At 40.6% G+C, this 24684-nt stretch overlaps 1 protein-coding gene across 11 annotated transcripts in view; it reads right to left on the bottom strand.

Moving 5' to 3' along the window:
• The window catches only part of tcf7 (transcription factor 7), a 62025-nt gene extending 37608 nt beyond the window's left edge, over window positions 1-24417 (bottom strand). For 3 of the 11 annotated variants that reach the window (XM_061055376.1, XM_061055379.1, XM_061055377.1), the window contains exons 1-3: window positions 23946-24414; window positions 23490-23559; window positions 21968-22074 (exon numbers count right to left, since the gene is read on the bottom strand). In XM_061055376.1, coding sequence (XP_060911359.1) covers window positions 21968-22074; window positions 23490-23559; window positions 23946-24128 — 360 coding nt within the window. In that variant the 5' untranslated portion in view covers window positions 24129-24414. Of the gene's footprint in view, window positions 1-21967; window positions 22075-22254; window positions 22394-23489; window positions 23560-23945 lie in introns of those variants that run through there. The other 8 variants (XM_061055368.1, XM_061055374.1, XM_061055369.1 and 5 more) reach the window with 5 other exon arrangements.
• Window positions 24418-24684: the final 267 nt, after the last annotated feature.

Raw genomic sequence — 24684 nt, 5'->3', positions numbered from 1 at the left:
ATAAATAGAGACATGCAGCAAAACACACAGACACACACACGCTGCCATCATGGTGGCAGAAAAAAAAGACCTGTGAAGAAGTCCTTGTATCCGCAGTCATAATTGTTTGTTACCGAGCGCTGCCTTACATCACTGACCGCCCCATCCCTGCTCTGCACCTCAGTGTCGGTTCTTCTGATTCCAGGGGGGAAACCCTCCACCGCCTGTCCAGATCACATTACACAGGGCTCAGAGCTCTGATGTGGGTTTGCACAGAAAACGTACAAACCCCGGCCCACAACCACACAGGCCGGCTCGGCACAGGCCTCGTCCTGCGGTCTGCTCGCTATGAAGGAATATTTTTGTACATGCCCTGACGATATCCCCCCACCCACCCCCCTCCCCACATGCTGCTCTCATTTAGAGAGGGGGGTTTATTTACAAAGCTTTAAATGTCGGTGGTTGTGACAAGTTGTGCCGGCGGGATGCACACAGCGTTTCATCGGGTTTCTCTTGTGGACAGAAGGATTTTGGTAGGAGTTGGAGACAATAAGAATAATCGGTGACAGAGCTGAGGGTGGAGAGCAGAGAGTCAGTTTAGTTTAGGGCAGGAATAAAGTTATTGGTAAGGAGTCACAGACTGAGTGCCAAACTAGAGAACAGATACTGATGAAGAACTTCTGGTCATCACAGTAAATTAGAATGTCACATGGTTTTTCACAAGGATGGAGGGTAGAAGAAGATTTGTATGTAGACAAGCAGATGAGTTACATTTTGAGCTTAAATATCATTGACATAAGTATAAATTGTATCTGTTGATTTTACAAAAGAGGGCATTTTCAATAGTGTAACAAATCATTTAGTCTATTCATTTTTAAAAAGTAAAACATGCTTTTCATAGAGATGTCTTTTGTTATTTTTCTGGCTTTGAAAAGGACGGAATAATCATTACTGCTCCTGTGATGAACTGTGAAAGAAGAGTTTTCTGGCTCTTTTTTGTTGTATGTCTAACATAAAACTAACAAAAAAAAACAAAAATGATGGAGTACAGGAGGTGTGTACAAAAGGTGCATGAATAACTGAGATGTCAGAATCAGTAATTATACACACACGTAGAAAGAAAAGTAACCTAAAACACACAAGCACACTCACCAACACACCACTCACAGCATCTTGGCCAGCTCTCACCTTTTCATCCTTCTCCTTTCTACACACACATCAATTAAATCACTTTCCATTGGCCAGGTCTTGTACTATATTAGCAGCCTGCCTTCTCACTCTGTCTCTGAGCCAGTCTCTCTTTAATCTTCAGGAGATGTTCCCATTGATGCATCTATTGATTTGATGTTGCGCCAGCTGCTTTTATCTCCAGGAACTCAAAGAGGTGTTATAGAAAAGATGTGCACTCCCCATCAGGTTTAACTATGCAGACCGTGGTTTGTGCTACTGGACAGTTTGTCTTACCCTGGGGCTGGACAAAGCCCCTCGGACAAAATAAAGATGAAAGATTTTTCCATTTAAAACAATAGAATCAGGATTAAGGCATTTATTCAGAACATCTTAGAAGTTTAAAGTTAATCATCTTGTTTGGTTTAATTAACTGAACAACTGAAATGTGAACACAAAGCAAGCTAAAATTATGCAAAATGCTATGAAAGGCCAATTTTTTTTGTAATGTATCAACCTTGACTTAAGGAAAATAAGCTCTCCTCTTAGAAAGCAAACAAACATGTAAGTGCAACACTTTTGGTGATCTTGACATCTTTCCCATGAATTCAAAAATAAAATACAGCCATGACTCCACCCATTTACTTATAGGGCTAAATTATTTTAGAATAATTAAAAGATCTGATACCATAGTTAACTCCAAAATAAAATCAAAGCATCAAGGTTGTTATCTATTTTTAGATTTAAGAAGGTCTAACCCCTCCGTTTTAATTTTCTCCCAGACTACGGGCAATATTTATGGACCACGAATCAGTTGTAGTTGTAGAGCTCCAAACATGTTTCAGTCATCCAAAGAATAAAATCATGCAAAAGAAGGTACTAAACCTTAAAGGTGATCACGCATCTTCAAAGATGTAGGTAAATAGAATTAACACTCTGAGTGACATGAAGCAACCCTCTGTGACCCCAAATTGTTTATTTTACTCGTATGCTTTGAAGACACGCTGTAAAGAGAAAGAGAAAATACTTTTCTTCCAGCTTTGGGCAATAAACTGAGCTGAGGATTTCACCATGGCACAACTCCGTTGCAGTCATCTGTGTACATTGGGAGATCGAAGCGGGGGCGCTCCCGTCCAGCTGACCACACCTGGAGCTAGTCCAAAACCCACAGAGAGCTAGTGCTGGTCCGTTCAACCACAGAGCTGCATGCACAGGCCCAGGGGGCCTCGCTGTGCAGCAGCATCAGAGAGACCGCCTGTCACAGATCGCAATCTCTCGGGCACACTGCTCCCTCTGCCAAACTGTGCATGCACACTCTAGTGTTTATACGTATGTGTATTTCTTTCAGAAAGAGTATGCTTCCATTATTTTGTGAAAAAAATATGCACTGCATGTCCCTTTCTGTGTCTGTGTCTTTGGCTGCATGTGTGTATGTGTGTAGCTGAGGGTCTCCCCTTAGAGCAGGGCAGGACTGCGGTTTGGGGAGTGCCTTCCAAGCTACGCGTTTGGCCAACAGTGGGGGTTGATACATTCTGCTATCGATCATGTGCACAAATAACATGGTGACTTGCCCACACAGTGTTATTATCACCCCAAAATAAAGTGGCTGGCTCTACTGAAGGACCTCTGCCTTTCAATCAGCTTCATCATCTGTTGCTCCTTCACTCGTCTCTCTTCTTTCTATGTGCCCTTCATAGAAGAGTTCACTTTCCAACCTCACAGAGTTAATCTTTCTTCAATTTTCACAGCAGGCATCAAATAGGAGCTGAGGCCATAGAACCTGTTCACTCCCAGGGGCTCACGTCAGCTTCTTTTAGCTGAGGTGTAACAACAGCGGCAACAGTCACAGGTTAAAGTGCAAATTTTGAAACACTGTAAGTAGAACTTTTCCACATTCTAGTTTCCCATTGATGTCTAATTTCTCCACAGGGCTGTCAAAACGCTCACAACCATTGAGGTTTTTGAAAGCATTGGTTGCTTTTTTAATTAGAATATTTGTTTTTAATTTGTTCTTATCTTTATTTTAATGGCTTGAATTTGGGGCTCTGGCAAACAGTTTTTGATTTGTCTTTTTCAATATTCTACAATGTACGGAAAAACCTTTAACTCCATGGCTATCAAAAAGGTTCAGCATTTTGTCACTGATCCACTCATCCCTTGTTAATTGTCATGTTCTCAACTTTACTTTCTGCTTTTTGACCCATCCCTCCATCATTCTCATCCCTCCATCCGATCTTTAAAAATGTCTGTGTCTGTGGTCAGCTTAAGTGTTTCGTCATGATTTGTAATGTCAATATGTGGCTGCTTGTGAGAGCATCCCCTTGGACACACACACACACATACATACACACACGCGCACACACACACACAAAAAGTCGCTAACACACGGCATATTGAGAGAACAACCAGCAGCTGCCTGGCTCAGTTCTGGTACTCCTTCTAAGCCATAATTGTTCCCGGGCCTCTCCTCTGTCAGTACTGGTCCACATCGAGCCAAGTGGCTAACCATCAGCAGCCCTCATGGCTCGCTTCGCCTTCAGACTCCAACTGCCCTATGATGTCCACAAAATCAATGGACCTGACAACATTCAGAATCAAACAATAACATATCATTACGTTGTTTGATCAAAGCTTTCAGGTGGACAGAAACAAGCCGTCAGCAGCCATTCAGGATGAAACTGCCAACAGTGGGTCTCATTCTTTAATGTTGTTGAAACTTTTGTTAAAAAATGTCCCCACCCCAAAAATGGACATCTGACCCTTACAAGCTCCATAAGACTATGTTCAACATGTTTCCAGTTCTGTTCAGTTCTTATTCAGTGTACAAAGCTTTACATCCAACCAGCACATGTATATCATCATTTGTTGATAAAGTACTTACAATAATAAAATTGACCGCATGTTAGCTGTTTATCAAATCATTTTAAAGAATTATGTAATTCTAATAAGATTAGCCACCTATGAAGAATAATACTCTTGGGGAGTAGATGGCCTAGCGGTTAGGTCGTTAAGGGCTGTGATCCTCCAGGCGGGCGGCGCAGGTTCCGGTTAAGACGTTCCTTCCTTAACTTTTTTGTTTCAAGACCTGTGACACTATAGTTTTGGAAACACCCCCCCAAGATCTTCAATTCGGAAACACCTTATGTAACATGTAACATCTCACATTAATGGCACAAAACTGGGCTGAGGCTGTACAGATATCAACAGAGGGAAGTCTTTCCAGCTGTCCTGGAGTTCGCTTATGGTGCCCTTTTATAAACTTATTGTTCATGTTAATTTAAACTTTAAGATTAACCCTTAAAAAAAAACCTCAGCCTCTACCCATCTTTGGTTTCATGGTGTCTCTCCATCTATATGCAAGTATCTGCTTCTTCAGAAGAGCTTCTTCCATCTCTCGCTCCCTCACTCGTTTCATCTCGGTCCAACAGAAACATGGTGGGAAACCAAAAAACCAGGCAGCTCAACTGAGGCCAAACCAGAGATCACTGCTCCCATCATGGACTCCTTCCCTCCTTCTCCTCCCTCCAGTTACTGCGTGTGATACTGCTGTGAAGCATCAACAGGCTTTCAATCCATAACCATTCAATCTTACTCCATGATTTTTCCATGACTTGTTGTAATAAAGCATCTCATCCTCGGCCAACATGTTATAAGATGATGTCATAAAGTGCAAAAAGGTTTTCTCTTCATTTACTAAGACTGCAGCCTTTTAAAATGCTTAGCTGTTTTTATGTTTCATGCAACACTTTCCCACCTGGAAAAAGTAAACTGAAACGTCACATCTTTCCATGACAGAAGGTAAGCGTGCTAATTGGGGCGGTAGAGTTTCCTCCACGTTGGCAAGTTTGCAGAAGTTCTGGTGCAAACACAACAAGATGAAGTTCGCAAGAGCATGAAGAAATCATTCAAGTACAGATGCAGAGAATGAACCTGGCTTTTTTATGCTGCTTTGTTCAAGCCAGAATTTAAAAAATGTACATCACTTTCCACAACTATATAGCATATATCTATGTTTTTCTATGATGGATTATTTTCCATTGTAAGCCAGATGCTCTTGCAGACAATAACGTCTTCATTTAAAGTGACAAAGAAAAAAAAAAAAGGAGACGTAGTTGAGGTTTTGAAGTATTAAAGTTTTCCATCAGTACAGGAACAACACACAAACACAAGGTTTGGGAGGAGCTGTGTGCTTGTGTGTTTGTGTGTGTGTGTGTGTGTTTGTGGGTGTGTGTGTGTGTGTGTGTGTGTGTGTGTGTGTGTGTGTTGTTCAGGTGGCAATGAGACTTTATTTTCCATTGTAAACCACAGCAGATAAAATCTAACACCTAACTGTACACAACAAACACTGGCACACAAACGCACACAAACACACACTGGCACAGTGGAGTCCTTTTCAGAAACTATTTCCGCAACAGCGGCATAAATATGCTCAGCCGTTATCACGTCTTTGTACATTCATTATGATTCTGCGATGGCGTAATATTGGTGTCCCAGCCTGTGACTTCACACTGCGTTAAGGTGTTGCAGAAGCACAAGGTGTAGAGAAACAGCTTGTAACAGCCCTTTCAAAGGCACTTTTACTACCCATGAGGATGGTACAGAGGGGGGGATCACTTCATCCCCCACATTCACAGTTAAGACATCACAGAGGTGTAAATATTGCACCTTGAACAGGCAGTCTGAATAGGGCTAGAAAACACACATGGGACATTTTTTTTATAAGCAGCAATCAAAATATAAGTAATGAAGATGATTAGTTTTGATACTGTATATCATGATACTATCTCACATGTTTCCCTTTTCGCATATAACAGTCAACATCAAAACTCTTGTAATCAAATAAAATGAGGCCGCAGAAGAGAGCTTCCAGAGAAATTCAGGGAATTCTTCTGAAGTGAAAATCACAAGCAAAAAGAAGAGATAAATAAACTCATAATGGCTTCTAATCAAAACAGTACACTGCTGACTTGATGTTTAGCTAATGGATGCTTAATTGAAACCAGTATTTCCTTAACTGGGCTGGGATTGTTGTGACTCTGTGGGGGGATCGACTGGTGCCTGGATGGTGCTCACGCTGTGCTGCTTGTTTGTGACAGTGTCAGAGTTATGGCTGTCTTTAATTGGCGGCATTAAGACCCCCAGTACTTTAAAAAAAAAAGACAAACAGAGGAGAAATTAGTGCGGGCGACAAGGAGGAGAAGAGATCCAAAGAGCAGTAGAATCAATGTGGGACAGGAGGAGAGACGGGTGGAACAACAGTCATCGCTCTGCAGTGCAGCGGGAGAGCACACGAGTCCTCTGTGACTGTGCCTGTTGTAAATCTGCTTCTGTCTGAGGGAGGATTCAGCAAGAGGAACATAAAAACGTCATGGATGGAGTCTGACTGACTGAACGCATGTCTGTCAGCAAAGACTCTCATTCCTTCCATTTAGAAGAGGATGAAAGCCTGATCAATGATGCCGATTTCACAAGACTTACAGCTCTGTTCTGCAGCTTGATGATGATGATGGAGAATGACGACTTTCATCAAAAGAAATCATTCATCGATGCATCATATTTGTTGTTTTGTTGTTTCCTCTTAGTCATAAATAACTTTATTTAGTCTTCTTTTGCTGCCACACCAACATTTATTTGATTAAATACAGTAATTGTGAACTTCTTTCATGATTTTTTTTCTGAGCTTTGATTTATGATTCAAATGAAGTTTAGCTTACAGATTCATTTTATGAAATGACATGATTAAGCTGGCTGTTTTCATGCTGTACTTTCCCAAGACTCTAAGAGTACCTCTGAGAGACTGAACAATGTAAAAGATGTTTATGTTTGACTGAAACTCGTCAATATAGTCAATATTTAGTTGCAAATGCTGCTCCATATAGTGGATGTTGTAATTTGACTGATTTAAAAAGGTGGTCTGCTGCATAAACTATTGTATATAAAATGGTACTTGCTGCACTCCAAAAAATACAAACAAATCCCTCAATACCATTCGCCTTGATTACTATTTTTATAGGTATTTTTCTACAGGTCAGAGTATAAAACACATGCATCTGTTACTTGAGTGCAAAACAGTGGCGTTGTGATTCCTGCCTTGCAAGGACTCAACTTGAAATTGCAACATTTTGAGGCACAATCTAATCTCAGTCAGGTGACGAGAAAATCTAAATCTGTCTTAAAACTTTTTTCTAATGTGAAGGAGAGTTTTGCAAATCAAAGTTAATTTAGATATTTCATTTCATGAATTAATGTTATGTGTGTGTTAAGCATTCAACATAAAACACAACTTAAAGCTTTTAATTACAATGTGGCACCAAGATAAAACATCTTTGCTGTGTTTCAAAAAGAATAAAAAAGGTTGGTGTGACAAACTAGATGAAGTGTCAACAACACTGCTGCCCACTTTGGTTTCCTTCTAACTAATCTGCTTCCGAAATGGTTAAAGTAGAATCTCAATGTTAAGGTTTTGAATTGGCCGTGGATTCATGTTTGTTTTCCTTGAGAGCGGTGGTGAAACGGTTAAAGGTGTTCTTAAGGTGTCAGAGTCTGTTGCGACTTGGGCTGTGGTTTTGTTTCACCAGGTGCACAACGCAGTAACCGCTGCTCATTGTTTACTGCTGCCTCCCTTCCGCTGCTGCATGTCTTCTCCTCGTCATCCTTCTCTCTCTCTCTCTCTCTCTCTCTCTCTCTCTCTCCATTAATCCCTCTGCCTCTTACCATTTCTCTCTGAATCATCTGCGTCTACTTTCTCCATGTTTCTGCATCCTCTTTTCCCTCCACCTGATCACTCCGATCTGTGCCCGTCTGATAAATCAGATGAAGTGTTTCTTTTGTTCTACACTTCCGGCCCACCCACTTCTTCCCTTTCATCTGTTCTCTGTGTGCATACAGTGTTTCCCACATACATACCCTGTACTACACCGTCACACACACGCCCACGCCCACACACACACACACACACACACACACACACACACACACACAGAGACCACAGTACAATGCACGTTGTGCAGTTGCTCTAGTTTTTCTCTGGCCCTGTAAACTGCGCTCATACAAACCCATTTACCACAACACCTTCACACACATTCAAAACACTGATTAAACACGAGCTTCATAACTTCCTGAAACGCAACATTTTAATATCTGGTTTTCAGTGACAACAACTTTTTTGCCATTTTACCAGTTTTCATTTCTCCTGACTTTGAACTCTTCCTTCTGCCTCCCCGTCATCTCGTTCCACCTTCTTAAAGAGAATATCTCCCCTTTTTGTTACTCAAGGCCAGCTCTCCCCCCCCCCCCCCCCCCCCCCCCCCCCCCCGCCTCTCGTTTCCATCAACCCTGAAATCCTGGCGCAATTATCAAACACACCATTAACATTTTCTCTTTGTCTTTTTGCTCAATCTCAGTATGATGGACAATGAGGAAAGAAATTCACCCTCATCTTGTCTCTGCCTTTGTGCGTGAGTGTTGCAAACTTAAAAAGCTTAAGGTTTCTCTCAGTAGACCAACAGAACCGCTTCCCATGACCACCAAATGTGAAGATGGGTATATTTAACCTCCTCCACCAAAAGGGGCAAAACAAAGGTAGGAAATCAATTTGACGCATACTGAGCTCTTTTAAAGGAAACCTGTTGAAGAGGGAATTCCTCCCTTTGCCATTTCAGGCTTCAAAAAAGGCTTTAAAACAGGGACACAGAGCCAAAACAGACTCACCCCTGTCAGAAGCCCGCACACATTCACCTTGGACTCGTTTTCCATTTTCTGTGTTGTACTTCAAAAGCTTAGCACAGTCATTTGAACATCCCGAATGTGACAACCTTCAGCTTCGACAAAGCCACTGTGGCACGTTTGGCATTGACAAGAGTTAAGGGAAGTTGTGTTGTAAAGCACAAAGGTCTAATAATAATAGTGCTAAATATCTGACGTTTGGGGAATATATCGCATTTTAGAGTTCCTGTAACACTCTGTAGTAGCATGAATTAGCCGTAAGGCATTGTTTTATAACAAGCCTCCAGAGCAGCCTTGAGAATTCATGGGAGGTTTGTGCAGTCTCTGACACAAAGATATCTGCCTTTGTAGTTTTTGCCTAAATAAGTATTCTCTGATTTAACTTAATTACTAACAAACATGTTAAAGGACAAATCGTCATAGCTATTTGAGGGCTAAATTATACACATAACATTTTTGATTAATTAACTGTTAATTTGCAAGGGAAACAAATAGGCTAATACAACATACCACATTGTTTAGCTGTGTTGTTAAAGTGAGCACACTTTGAGGTAACTGTTTCTATGTGTGTGTGTGTGTGTGTGTGTGTGTGTGTGTGTGTGTGAGACGTATGTCAGTGTTTGAGTGTTCATACAGAGGAAGAAGGAAGTGAAGACGTACTGTAGAGCTATGAATGTATGTGATGATTATAAATTTAACATTACTTTGTGTAGTTAACATGTATTATTTCACTTTGTGTGTTAGAACATTATTAATGGTGTGTTGGACCTGTGTGTGTGTGTGTGTGTGTGTGTGTGTGTGTGTGTGTGTGTGTGTGTGTGTGTGTGTGTGTGTGTGTGTGTATGCAAATAGCTTATGATGATGGAGGCTGCTTCTCTCCCTCAGCAGATGAATATCATATGAGGGAGGATTAGACTTCTGCTTCTGTGTGCATGTGTGTGTGCATGTGTGAGTGTGTGTGTGTGTTTGAGTGTGTGTGATCACAGCCATGTGTGCTGGGCTGCTTCATGCGGCTGTGGAGGCTCCAGCTGGTCTGGGCAGAGCCACGGGCACGGGGTGGAGGAGGAGGACGGGTTTGAGTTTCATTTAGTGGACTATTTTTAAGAAGGCTATTTTAATCAAGTGCACATTAAAGTGGTGATAAAGGTCGGGCTGAGGTTAGTACGGTGGTAGAGGAGGGAGAAGTATTCAAAGGGGATTATCAATTACTAACATCAACACACCAAGACTGAGTGTTGACACATCTCTTTCTCGCTGAAACATCCTTGACGCTAGATTTAACTACATCAAATCTAAACATGGTATCTATTTTTCAGCACGGTCAAGCATTACATTTATTACTTATCTGATTATTAACTAACAATCCTGTCAGAAAGGTGAAGAGCTGATTAACATGTTACACCATAGGGATGGTCATCATACTTTACAGCACTGGCCCAAGATGGTTGGACAAATCTGTTACACATCAAATGATGTGGAAAAAAGATCGAATGGAGGGGCTCAGTATTTTGGAGATAACCAAATCTAAACATTAAGACAAGAAACAGTCCTGCGTGTAATCCATGTAAAGTGATTCATTATCATCCTTCCAAATATGATTTGACCATTTAAAAAGAAACTATTCATACTAGTAGAGTTTTTTTTTTTGGACTGAGCCTGACTAGTTTCTAGATTAATGCGCACAGTTTGAATATCATTTTCATATGAAATGCTACAGAGTGAGGGACGGAAAACAAAGTCACAGTCAAAAAGTCACAGAGCCAGTGTTGGTCGAGGAAAACGTAAGAACAAAACACCAAGGAAACATGCACGTACAAGAATCAAAGTACTATCCTGTGCATGATTAACACTTAAACGCACACAACAACAAGATGTGAAGTGAGTTCCCTAACTCTGAGAACACACACACACACACACGCATACACACTCACACACGCACACCTCCATCTCTCCATGGAAGAGTGTAAACAGGTTGTAAATTTCCTCACAGGGACAGATGAAAGAGGCAGAACACATGGCAAATTGTCATGTAGCATCACATATGGCCGTCACACTGACTTTGTTTGCAAACAGTCGTAGATCCAGCACACATGCAGACACATCGTGTGTCACTCAGACTGCAAGCTTAAAGCAGGTTTAAGTAAACATGAGTGGAGGTCACTACCTATCACAGTCCTACACTTCATGTCTGCATTCATTGTTTAAATAGGTTAATAAGTCAGGTTCACTTTTAAGCGTCATGATGAATTGAATTGTGTTTAATATGTTGAGCTTCTCTTCTTTCACAAACTTAAAGTGCCAGTTCAGAGTTTTTGAAGTAAGGTTGTATGGGGTACTTGTCAATAATAAGTGTGTAAACCACAGGAGATGCCGGTCGCCTCCGCCCCTTTATTGAGAAACTGGCTGGACCATACATCAAGGCAGAATGTGTGGCTTTAACCAGCTAGCTAAATGACATACAAATGCCCCCCTCCCCCAGTTTCTCAATAAAAAAGGACATGCTGACTGGCATCTCCTGTCACTATTGACAAGTACCATACCCACTTCAAGAATTCCGAACTATCCCTTTAACTACCGTCTGTCCACATGTACATAATGCAAGTCATTCTTGTTTCCCTATGATGTAAGAGCAGAGACGTGGACTCTCAACCAAAGTTGTCCCCTGGACTTTTTAACCTGTGGCAAACTTTATTTGACCCGTGTCTCCTCTCTGGCCTTGACCAGGGTCAGGATTTTTTTTTTTTAAATGATCTCCTCCTGATTATTTATCATTCTCTGAATGATCAAATGATTTAGTCTCATGTAGGTCTGTAGACTTCATACAGTGCATAGTTACATTTCATGACCTCATCATATGTTTTAAAGTTCATAAAGAACAATCACGGTTACATCAATGCACCTGAGATTGGTTTTTAAAAATTATTTCTGATGTTACACATGATTTGGTTTCATGTTTTGGAAAGTACAGGGTGATTATTAACGTGTGTGTGTGTGTGTGTTGATGTTGAGTGTGTGAGCCTCCACTAATCCAAAGAGGTATAGTGACTTGTGAAACTGCTCAACAGGCTGATTATTGACAGCGATAAAGAGGAAATGAAACAAGACCTTGATTCCCATAGGTCATGTGATTTCTTTAAAAAAAAAACTCTCACTCTTAACAGCAATCCACAGACCACAATCAACTTGATACGGGAAGAAATCCCCCCCCTAATGTGAAAGAAATGGAAATCTCATACATTGATGTTTGAAAGAAGCCAAAACCAGACGCTGCAGGCCCCTCCCCTCGCTGCATGGAATAACTGTTTCGTATTGTTTCAAACTAAATGCTCTTTAATTTAGATTCTCCGCTTCTTCTTTAGTTATAAAGACGTTATAGCCTTTATTCCTACCTCAGATGCCATTCAAACATTCAAGCTCTGTATGGTTGCACTGTGTCTGATGGGCAGATAGCTGCAGCTCGTTTTCCACAGTGCTCTTTGAAACTCCTCACCAGCAGCAGCAGGAGAGGGAGGAGGGCCTCGACGTGTTTACAGGGCTGTAACTGTGGCACACTGACCTACAGACCTTGTGTGTGTGTGTGTGTGTGTGTGTTACAGCTGCTGAACATACAAACATGGAAACCTCTAGTAGTTTCTACATTACCTACATATTGGAGTAGGAATCACAGAGTAACTCATGCTACAATAGAACGATACAAAATGAAAGGTCAATACGACACGATAAGTAGCCCATGATAAGAATAATATCATGACACAGTGATTTTGCGATTATACTGCAAGACAACTATATAAACACATCATGATGTCTGATTAACTTCAAAATACAAAATGTCCATAAAAAGGTAACGTAGAGGATGAATACTTCTGTTGTCATTTTTCAGACTCAGGTTGTTGGTATTCCTCGTTTTAAATGAGCTGATGAGTGTGAATGTTTTGATATGGACTGATACCTGACAGAGACAATGCTGTCATTGACATCAACAAAGGAGAAACTGAATGGTTTCACTCCACAGACCAGTGACTCACCTGGGTGCGCGTCATCCTTCATGACACACACACGCACACGCACACGCACACGCACACGCACACGCACACACACACACACACACACAACACTTAAGACTCTTTTTCCTTTTGCATCCTGTTCTGCTGTGAATAAATGTAAGCACATCCTAATGTGACATGCACTGAAATGATGCCTAATTAATACATCAAATGACTTGTTGATAACTGAAAATCACCATTATTTTGGTAATGACTGCATGTTTTATAACACCAGCACAGAGGTAATATTGCATGGTGATTTAAGGCCAAGTGGCAGATGTACAGTTTGACATATAAACTCAATATGGCCTGTGAACCACAGCTTCAACTCTTATGGAAGTTGTTTGATGGCAGCTAAAGTGATATTCAGGTGGGAGAAAAAAAAAAAGCATTGTGCAACATGTTTGACCTCCGGCATCCTCTTTGTTACAGGAAGCGTGGGAGGAATTATGGGAAATGTGATCTTAATTTAAAGAAACAGCAGCACTCACACCACATAAGGTTACCAACTTGAGTTTAAGATTCCCCCCCCCCCCCCCCCCCCCCCCCACAACAAACTGCAAATGAGCATTGTTAACAACTGACCTTTCAGCTCATCGTTTATTTTCAACAGAAAAGTCCAATCAAGCAGATTTTGCCTCTCTTGATGTATAAGAAGACAGAGATAAAACAATCCAACAAACCAACACTTCCTATGCCAACACCTGTCTTTTACTGCTCGTCCCACCTCCCCTCGATGCCGGAAAGAAATAAGTGGATGAATAATTACAGGTATCAACACCTCGGGGCCATCTCAAGGTTTTTTTTTTTCCTCCTCTTCTGATATTCTTTTAAACATTTCCGCCTCTTGAAATAGTCTTCTGAACTGTTTCTCTTTAGGTGTCTTCACAGCGCGCTACTTCAAAGCCGACAGGGGGATGAGGCCGCTCTTATGGTCATTTGTATTTTAATCTTCCCCCCCTCCCTTTTCCCCTGCTTCTATAATGCTCATCTTAACTCTGCAGCACGCCCCTCTTTTTTTCAAAAAACTCTATTTATATTCTATCATTTTTTTCTTCATCCACGTCTATTTTTGATCTCTCGCTCATATTTCCTGCAGCAACAAGGCTCAGTCAGCCTGCCAACCTTTGACCACACACACAGACACCCTGCTTTTTTTTTTTTTTTTAAAGACATGCATATCTGAGATGGTTTTCACTGGAAAAGAAAGATTTATTTTCAAGAGATATAATGCATTGTCTTTATTTGTCTCTTATTCTATTCATCGTCTTTTCATTTTTCAATGAAGTTCTTGTCTGTAATTCTCTTGTGTTAGTTGTACCTCTACAGGGCACTTTCAAAGTTGGAAATACTTGTTGGGGCCGATATTTAGTTGTTAACGAGAAAAAACCAATGTGATTATGTGATGTGTGCAACTTGGGAAAAGATTGCTAGTATGATCTCAACACAACATGTTTTCAGAGATCAGTGAGAAAACTGATTGAAAAGAACAAAGGCCCCTGCAGATTGAATTCATTTTATAAAGAAATAAAGAGAAAACAACGTGCAACATTTTATGTGATTGAAGGTGGAAACTGCTCTCAGATTTTCACATGTTTGGCCAGGAGCAATAATGTAGATTTTCTGTCCAATCAGAAGCCTAATTTCACTCTGTATTCTTGACTTTATACGACCGTAATCTTGAATTTGAACCTGCACTTTATAAGTCCAACGTTTTCAGCTGTTTAAAAAATTGAAGTGAACGACGTGAATGTTACTTCACGTCTCTCAAGTCAGGAAATATTTATAACAGGAAATTTCTCCAAAAGACTTTGAGAGACACAAGATTCCACCCGACTCGCTTTTGCACCCTTCCAGTGAAAGCAGCTTTTCTTCTTAAGTTTGAGTGCTGGGGTCCTTATCATAGCCAGTCAGAGGCAGGGAGGCCCCCACGCCGCTCATCCCAGCCCTGGGGTCTGTGTAAAGGGGGGGATTAGGAAGGCCTCAGCCTGTGTTGCTGCCATTGTTTACCCAGGGACTAGGGGCTGACTGAACAACCCCCCTGTCAACACCGCAATACAATAGGAAACAAGGAAGTGGCAAGATCCTAGAGGCTTGCACACACACATGCCATTCCCTTGATCTCGGAGGATCGACTTTGTATTATTTTGGAGATACAAGGAGGAGGAAAAAAAAGAAGAGGGGGTGAGACGGGGAGGGGAGCTTGTTAACACCAGCAGCAGAATGGTGAATGGAATACAAGGAAGAGGAGGAGGCATGTGAAAACGTTTATGGACTAAAGACATGAAACGTAACGTTCCCCTTGAATAATAAAAAGCAAACAGACTGTCAGTTGAAGTGGTTTAAGAGAGGCTAATTAATCTAGCTATTTCCTAGCACAGTTTCAAAACTGTGGTTGGTTCAGGGAAGTCATGAAGGGACATTTTGAAAACTGAAAAAATTAATAAATTAATGTAGAGTCTTAGAAATGACAAGTATCACCCCTACTCTTTCCAGACATATAAACACTCTCAGTAGTCTTCCTGTCAATTTTCACTTTTGGTCGGTGAAACAAAATGTCAAATCAACAGGAATTCCCCCCCAGTCAAGACAGCGACGCTGCTCTCTGGCTTGTAAATTCCAGTGAGTAAGTTCTCGTGCTGTCTTAAGCATGTAAAGACAAAAACGTTTCTATTTTCCTCGACTATCAGTTCATACAGTAATCATGGTCCAGGTACAGTGAGCGGGAAAGAGTTTCAGAGCAGCGTGCTGTCTCTGGAGTTTGTTGACGGCTTGGTGTGACCACAGCTTCCACATCAGAGGGAGTTTCACAGCCTCTCTGACTGTGAATAATATGCACACCACTGAATATCAGACGCTAGCTTTAATGGTTAATTGCTTCAGGAAAATGATCTGCACAGGAACACGATGACCGTCTCCAATGTTGTCTGAACAATCAACTCAACTTACACATTTATTACTTCTTAGAAAAGTAAGATTTTAAATTCTCATTCTATCTATTAGAGGTAAAAGTATGTTAAAGCTATTCTAAATGCAAACTTTAATCCGTGCTTCTTTCAACCCAACCAATCGACAGACACACTGAACTAATGAAATGATGGCTGCTAAGAGTTTGTGATCCAAATATTCGTCAAAACAAAACCACCGACCACTAATAATTCCTCGTGCTTGAGTCATCGGCCACTTCAGAAAAAAGGACGGCTCCTGTTTTTGTCTTTGTGGGTGGGTCAACCACTAATCTTGAGCCCACAAATTTCCATTAAAAAAATCATGCAATATGACGTCGTCTTCTACTTGATTTTTCTTAACTCGCTTTAATAAACACACAGAGTCTTTGCTGTTTTTGATGTCAGAGTCCTATCAGTCCTATCAATTTGATGTTTCACGTTAAAAGCTTTCAGTCAGGATGTCATTGACAGACTTTTACTGTGAAGCAGAAAGTGCAACTTTCAATTAAGAATACTGACGGTCAAAAGGTAACTAACATGGACATGTCTGAGATTCTTTATACTGTTCAGTTTAAAATACTTGAATAGTAGACAGTATACTTTGTCTAAATACTTTGTTAAATAAACAACATTTAATCAATCGATCCTTCACCATCATGTCAGAAATGTGAGGGTAAATTAAACAGCGTCCCAGTCCTCTGTTTAATTGCAAAGCTTTTGATTTGAACTGGTTATATGATAACTGATAAATACTTATAGTCACAAACAACAGTTGACAAGAAAAGTCTGGCGAGATATAAAGCAAGAAAACTGCTTTTGTCCTGTTGACTCTTTCTTTCTTCACTTTAATCTCATATTTAGACCATCATCAAGCATTGAAAACACGGACTGCTCACTTTCTTGTAACTTTCAAAATGGATCAACAATGTTTGAAGTTGCTCAAAAACTTGTCGCGAAGCATTTTATCTTCAGACAGTTTTCCAGGGACCACATTTTCCTCTGAGGACAGTTTGTGAGTTATCAACATCTAGCACAGAATCTGTACATTTCTCTACCAAAACTTCATAGTGCAACTTTAAGAAAGCTGGAGTCTTTTTATTTAACTACTGGGTTACTTGTGATGTTCTCATACTCATCAGACCCCTGGCTCTTTTATATGAAGGAAAGAACAATTTGGAGCAAAGAGGTGCTTAGACGCAGCAGAGATGATAACACTAAAGAGAAAAGAGATCGTGGAGGAAGAAGGAGGAAAATATGGATGGATGCTAAAGAGGAGGAAGATACTCGGTTGTTACAGACAATCTGTCCTCCACTGGGGTTTGACTCCTAGAGATGACAAAGAACCATGATCCCTTTAAAAAAAAAAAACACGGTCGGCTGGTAATCCACAGAATAATAATAAAAACAGCCAGAGAAGGACTAACACACAACATGCAGCATTCACAAACAAACACACAACATGCAGTACACACTGGCACATAAAACAGGAACACTGCATACAAGCTCAATCTAACAGCAGCAAAGTTGGGGGAAAAACACACACAAACACTCACAGGATACATGCCAACAGTATATTGTATACATATGAATATCCTTCGTGGATATTGTGTGTTTGCCGTTTGTTACACTGTCTTACACACTTTCGATGTGGCTTTATCCGAAGACAACAAGCTGAGGGAGTTTATTCATATCTCTGAATCCCATAAATCCTTTTTGTTTGGCCACGTCCTCTGAAAGGGCTGCTGATATCTACATTAATGTTACAACAGTGAAATGTCCCATGAAATGCAGTAATAGGAGAATTATGTCTGAATGGGATCAGGAGGGTTTGCAGCAGCCTCTCCAGTGATCAGGCTTCACTTCTCAATGTGGAGATTAGACGCTGTTTTACATGAGATTTTACATTAATACCAGAGTATAAAAGGGATGCTATTCAGCCATCTTTTCTTCTGAATGTGGAAAATAATGTTTATCTTCATACAATAAAAGCAGCTCTGTGAATGCTGCCGCTCTTCTGGGAAATGATGTGACCCTGATGTTACAGAGGAATGTTTGACGTCCTTGGTCGGGCTTTCATTGAAACTTTGAGTCTTTAATACGTACAGTATGAATTCATAAGACATGAATGAGCGAATATAAAAAGAATCTGAACATGGAATTATTATATTAGTCGTGTACAACAAGAGACAAACCGGCAAGGCCGAGTATACCCACAGGAGGGGCCGATGCGCACAGACAAATATTACAACTAATATCTGACTTACAGTCGCTCAGCTGCTGCTCTCACAATGAGTTCAACAGTTTAGAACGGTTTACAGGAACACACAAAGGGTTTTTGGAGAAACTGCCCATGTTGTTGTTTAGTTAGTAAATGATAACAACATTCAGTCTCCAAAAGAAGATTACAAACTATTCATATACAGATTAGTTTCTGGAATAACAGTTTGGTCTGTAAAAAATGAAAAAATGTCCAATTTACAAAAATCTGAGGGAAAATGCTTCAGATCTAAGAAGCTGGTATTGAAGAGAGCTTGGCGTTTTAGTTTTTTCAACACAATAAGGCATCAAAAATGAATTTACATAGAAAGTGATTGATTATAAGTTAAATTATTTCAACTCTAAAGACATGATAACTGCAGCAGTTTATATAATCATTACTTTTATGACATACGTAGTTCCAAAGATGATCCGAACCACACTGACTGAATAGATCTTTCTTTAAAGAAATTTCAGGATATCAAACAAAATGTTTTTATGTGTAAAATTCTGGACTAAGCAAAGAAGCAAATCCTAAGCCAGGTTCAGCGACTTGCTGTTCACGTCCAGGACACAAACGTTCAGCAAAAAGGTCCCAAAAAATACAGAGTGATTGATACTTTATTTACCTTTGAGAGACCTTCAGATAAAAGTCACAAACATATCTGATCATCTCATTTCCATGTCTATGAATTTGTGTGTGTATTTGATGTTTTGACATCATTTTACACTGAAAATCTTCGGTTCAGCTCATCTGTTTTTTTTTTAAGAGTATTCTAAAAAGCGTCAGCTTGGGCTCTTTTTTCACTGTTGTAAGATTTAAGATTTTCTATGTGCAAAACAAAACGAGAAGAATGACTCATTAATTCATTCCCCTCCTGGACATGCCATCGCTAGAAGAAACTCGAATGAAACAGAATCTTTCAAAGTCTAAAGACAGAGGGACAGCAGTCAGACATGGAAACATACAGACGCACACAGACTTTTTTCTGTGTTCCTGACATAGCTTTTTCTGTCAAAATACTTTGTAAAGATCTGTTTTTAAAGGTGCCTTATAAATAAAGGTTATTATTATTAGACAGACAGACACGCACACACACAGAGGTGATACATGCGTTGCCTCATCCCAAATTAACACCACAACACTTAAAAACACAGAACTCAGGCTCGATTTCCCTTCAGTCTCCCAGTCCTATAGTTTCTGATCCACCTCCAGCCATAATCATCATTCCCCCCCAGAAAACCCCCCAGACTAAACCACCACTCTCAGCCCTTTCAAGTGGCAGGTAGACGGGGCCCGATGCGTCGCTACCGCTTCACAACCAGCGGGCTAATTACAAGGGACGCAGCAACAAGTGAGCATTGTGTGAAGTCTGGAAGACACACAGGGAAAGAAAGTGCTCTTTATCTTGCTACCACCACCAACCCCCCCCCCCCCCCCCCCCCCTCTCCTTACCCTCATCTCCCCCCACCCTCAACAAAAACAATCTCTGGGAGGCTCTGCTGCGGTTGGCACAACCGGGTCCCGAGAAGAAGAGGAGCAGATTATGAGAGGAAGGGCAAAAGAAGAGGAGACACGTCGATGAGCCACACATACCATCACACTCGCTCAGCGTGTTTGTCTAAGCCGGCGCCGGATGTGTGTTCTGTTATGCAATGAAGATGTTTAAGGAAATACAAGTACTCTGTCTCGTACTAGAACTTCATTCATTTAGATTCTCAATCACAGTGTGGGGTGTGTGTGTGTGTGTGTGTGTTGGGGGGGTTGATGAAGACACACTGAAGCTCACATTGTCAAACAAACAAACAAACTGATTAACCAACATTGTGTAAAAGTGAGTGCCAAAAAAAACTGCTTTTGTCTCAGTTTCTTTTTCTGCACAAAAAAACGAAAGTGTGTTATCTTAACTATTTAGATATACAATTTCTTAAGGAAACAACTATTTTTATTGTCTATTAACCCGTCAGTTGTTTTCTCGATCATTTCTTTGGCCATTTGGTCTCTTTCCAACAGTTTGGGATGACATCCTTAAATCGTGAACAACAGACAGATATTTAGTTACCATCCAAAGGGAGTAAAGAAATGAATTTACTTTCACATTTGTAAATGATATGTTCGTATCGTATACATTCATTTCTGTCACCATTGAAAACAAAGCTGGTCTCTCATAGCATAGAGGTCAAAAAGAACATTTAGTGGGGGCTTGAGGTATTTCTAGCAGCACTGAAGGTATTCTCTTTACAACGTCTATCTTTTTTTTTGACCCTATAATGACCTCTTCTAAATCTCTGCAACACAAGGCTGCATCTTGACTCAGACTCTCTCAGAAAGTTCAGCAAGTCATTAGCAAATCACATTTAGTCCATAATGTAGATTCTGTGATACAGCTGCAGGTTACTCATTGGAAGTGCATCACATTAGATCGGCCTACATGTGATCAGGTAAACAAACATCTCTGATGTCTAATAACATCTTGTCTGCTGGGTGAGGTGGGGTGGGGGTTTATTCAGGCGACAGGATAACACAACACGGGAGAAATTAAAAGAAACAAAGCCACTCATGTTTGGTGCATTTAGTCCGCCTATCCATGGATATTGGTTTGTACAGTTGACTTGAAGGGGTTATATGATTCATTTTTTTTAGCTGTCTGGCTGGATGAGCGATACTGCAGACTTGAAATCCTTCCATGAGTCTTTCCCATGTTTGTTCAACACTAAGATCAGCCGTTAAGGCGGCAACAAACCTCTGGTGATTCACAGATGGAAAACGTCATGCGAAACGGTTCCTGATGACGACATCAATCATATTTTAACTTTGGTGAAGGGGTAAACAAAAACAAGCTCATTTTGCCTTTCCTCTTGAGGCCGCGGCGCTCATGAGGCAGAGCATGTTTTCAGCACGGCTTTATTTAATAAAGCAGTTAGCGGGAAAACACACTAGTTCAAAGCCCAGATCAGAACACATGTACAGCTTGTGACTGATGTGCAGAGCTCAGTGTGTGTTTCAGCTGACAGCGCCTCTCTGTTTCTTTAATTTAAATCCACTTCCACTGTATGAATCTACAGGCATGTGTGAGTATACTGTACTGAAATAAATTAACTGTTTCCTATGGAAAGAAGAGAGAGCTGCATTACTTGGCCTAACTGCAAATCGTATCTTTAAAAAAAAAAAAATACTACATCAAAATGTATATTGTGAAATAAGACATAGGGCAACTCTTTGCAGGCAGGTGAGATTAATCACCTTTAATTTGAAGCCCCCCTCAGATATCATGAACAAACAAAGAAATACTCATAGGAACTTATGTAGAGGGATAAAAAAATAAAAATGTTTGTGAAAACTGAACATCAAAGTTGATGACCTGCAGATAGCTTTTTTATTTTTTTTAGAAAGCCCAGAGTTCACTACCTCACAACAATCACAAAAAAAGGCAGAAATACCTGAAGAACTATTTACACCATTAAACATAAAGAACAAAAAATGTCTCCACTATTCAGCATTGATTGGTTTCAGCCAAAAACAACTAAACTAAGCAGCAGCTTCCCGCTTCAAAATGTTTTTATCCCAAAGTGTTTGCCTCTATAACGTTTGTTATTATTTAGCAGTGATGAGCTACAAGGACAAGAGCATCACCACCATCATCGTTTAGAGGTTTAACAAAAAAAAAGCACTGAAAGTGTTCAGTGAACACAAGAAGTTGCTGGAGTGCCCAAACTCGCACAGCGTCCAAAGAAGGGTGTAAACACAAGAAGATAAGGACCGCAGACATCCGCTTTAAAGAATGTGATTGATACACATTGACCAGTATACTACAGCCAGTAGGAGAAGTTAAACATGAGTGGACTTACAGATGGAGAGACCGAGCTGTTGGGGAGGTAGGGGTCAGGCAGCATCAGGAACGGGTACCCCGGATAAGCCGGCGTCTTGTAAATGCCTCCATCTTGTTGCTTCGACACTGAGGTGGGATGGTAAAAAAATAACAAGCAGTAGGTTAGAAAAGTCAATCATTTTAGAAACATTTTATTGAGACAAAGTGTTTCCCTTTTAAAAAAAAACAAAAACTGCTGCCTTGTTCTCTGAGAGCTCTGCTATCAGTGTAAACATTAAGATATATAAACCAAACAAATATACTTACTCCCAAAAATCTGCTATAAGATTTAGTTTCTATAAAGAACTAATAGAAAAAGCTTCAAAAATAAAAATGCATACAGAGTAGTTGAACTATTTACATGTGATCTAGTTACAACATGTTATATCCTTTCAATGAGCACAGACGACAATACTTGAGACAAAAGCGTTACAACCGTCACCCAGCCTGAGAGGCGTGAACTCCTGTAGCCTATGTGTTAATTTTTTTCTCTCACCACCACCCATATTAAGCATCAGAGGGTCATCTATAACTTGGTTATACCTGCTCTAAAAACACAGCGCTAGACAGACTACTTACTAGGCTATTTGAAGACATCATAGCCATTGTGGAGCTTTCCCTGTACGTACCAAAACTTTAACCTGGCATGTAACCAGGACCACAAAATATAGGCCAATACTAAATACTGGTGCCAGTGTTATTTAGAGAGATTAATGTTTTTGGATTGACTCTTTTTTTCCTTAAAGAGACACAAATGCCTTGATGAAGTTTTTCAAAACGCATCACAATGTGAGATCATTTTTACTTTTTTCAAACGACTGAAGTGATTTACAGACGACTCTGTTCTGACCAGTGTGCCTTCATCGAGGGAGAGATAGTGAAATGAATGCATTCTTTTTTTGGGGGGTTCACTCACAAGAAAATGTTTCAAATAAACCTCTGAATCCCTGGGTGACCCCCACAGCTGAAGTCTGGCAAAAAGCTACACTGCAAAAAAATGTCAAAGGTTGCTTTTGATAAAGCCTGTCAATCGAAAATGTGTTTGGGCACACAAGCAAAGGCAAATCACTCGAATGTGTAGATTCAAGACAATATAGGCTATTTAAACAGTGTAAGCAGTTGTGTAAGAGTGACATTATCTAGTTTAAAAAGAAGAATAATAAAGGCCAAGAGACTCAAATATGTGTTTCATATTACCTCTAGGATATCTTAATAAAGCAGGTAACTTCTTCCTTAATCTCTCTTTAGTTATGAGAACAGAAGCAGAAGTCATTAACATAGTGACGGATTTGAAAGATGGTGTCTGCTGGACTTTTCTTTTTTTTTTGCAGTGTAGCCTACACTTGAGACAAACTCTTTGAAGTTGGCTTTTAACCTGCAGCACGTATACAAGCCTACCGAGCAACCAAAAAATATTATAATAGGCTATTAACATGGTATTGTAAAATTAGCTTTCTTAACCGGATGTGAACGGTCTTTTTTTTTTTAGTGTTTTCTCTTACCACCGTTCAGATGCTCCCGGTGTTTCTCCGAGAAGCCCCTCTGTTCGCCCTGTTGTGCCCGTCTGACCGCCTGGAAGAACCGACAACAAACACGGGTCAGGTAGGCTACTCAAAAAGAAAGCAGGAAAGATAAAAGGGAATACACACACACACACACACACACACACACACACACACACACACACACACACAAAAAACTACCTCACTAAAGTTCTCCTAGGGCTTCAGATAAAGTAGGCTCAGTTTATCTCACTTAATGGTGTGTTTATGTTCCACTTGGACATGGCATCACTCGACTGTAATAAACCTGAGGTAGTCTGGGAGTTTTACTACTGTAACCCTGCAGGCAATTCACGGCACTTTTCTGCTTCATTCAACGCTTGTCAGCAGCGTGTAAAAATAAAAGAAGTTTTCTCACTCGTACACACTCTCACAGAGAAACTCCGTGCCACCTACCGCTGCGTTCGGACTTTGATTTATTTCCGACTCGTTCACCAGAGAGGACTTGAGGTCGGCCAGGTCTCTCTCCGTGAACGCGTTTTCTTGGATTTTCTCCTCTTGCTCTCCTTCGTCTTTGAACGCTATCATCTCATCATTCGCTCCCAGGTCGTCCCCACCGCCGCTGCTGAGCTGTGGCATGTCTGCTACTTTCCACCTCCCTTGCGTTGTTAAACACTTTTTTTCAAAGATGAATTGGAACCAACAAAAAAGTACAAATAAAGCAGAGACTTTCTGTTAAATATCCGCAGTCCAAAGTGCAAAAACCCGCACCACATGTACGGATAAAGTTCAGATGTGGCGTCCCCGTGCTCCCTGTTGTAGAGAGGACTAATGTTTCCCTACAACAGCAAACAGCTCATTTGAGCCCAAAGACAAGTCAAAGAGTCCCGACATCAAAGGGCGCCGACCGGATGATTGACAGGTCCGATGACTTGTTGGGGGGTTGTACGATTGTTTCGGCGGAGGGCTGAGCTTTCTTAAAGAGACATCACCTCCGCGAGCTCAGCTGCACAGGCATTATTCATGACTTCCAGGGGCGTGTTAACACCATGCACGGTCCCCTGGCTGTAGACAGGCTACTGGTTAAACAAAATAAAGTAACTCAAAAAAGGGTCTGGTAGGAGGAGTTAAGAGAGATGGTTAATCCAGAAAGTTTAGTTTATTATTTAAGACAGGACTACTTATGACAATAATG

This window comes from Labrus mixtus, chromosome 14 (genome assembly GCF_963584025.1).
Source record: "Labrus mixtus chromosome 14, fLabMix1.1, whole genome shotgun sequence".
Taxonomy (NCBI): Eukaryota; Metazoa; Chordata; class Actinopteri; order Labriformes; family Labridae; genus Labrus; species Labrus mixtus.
This window is presented reverse-complemented; position numbering and strand designations above follow the sequence as displayed.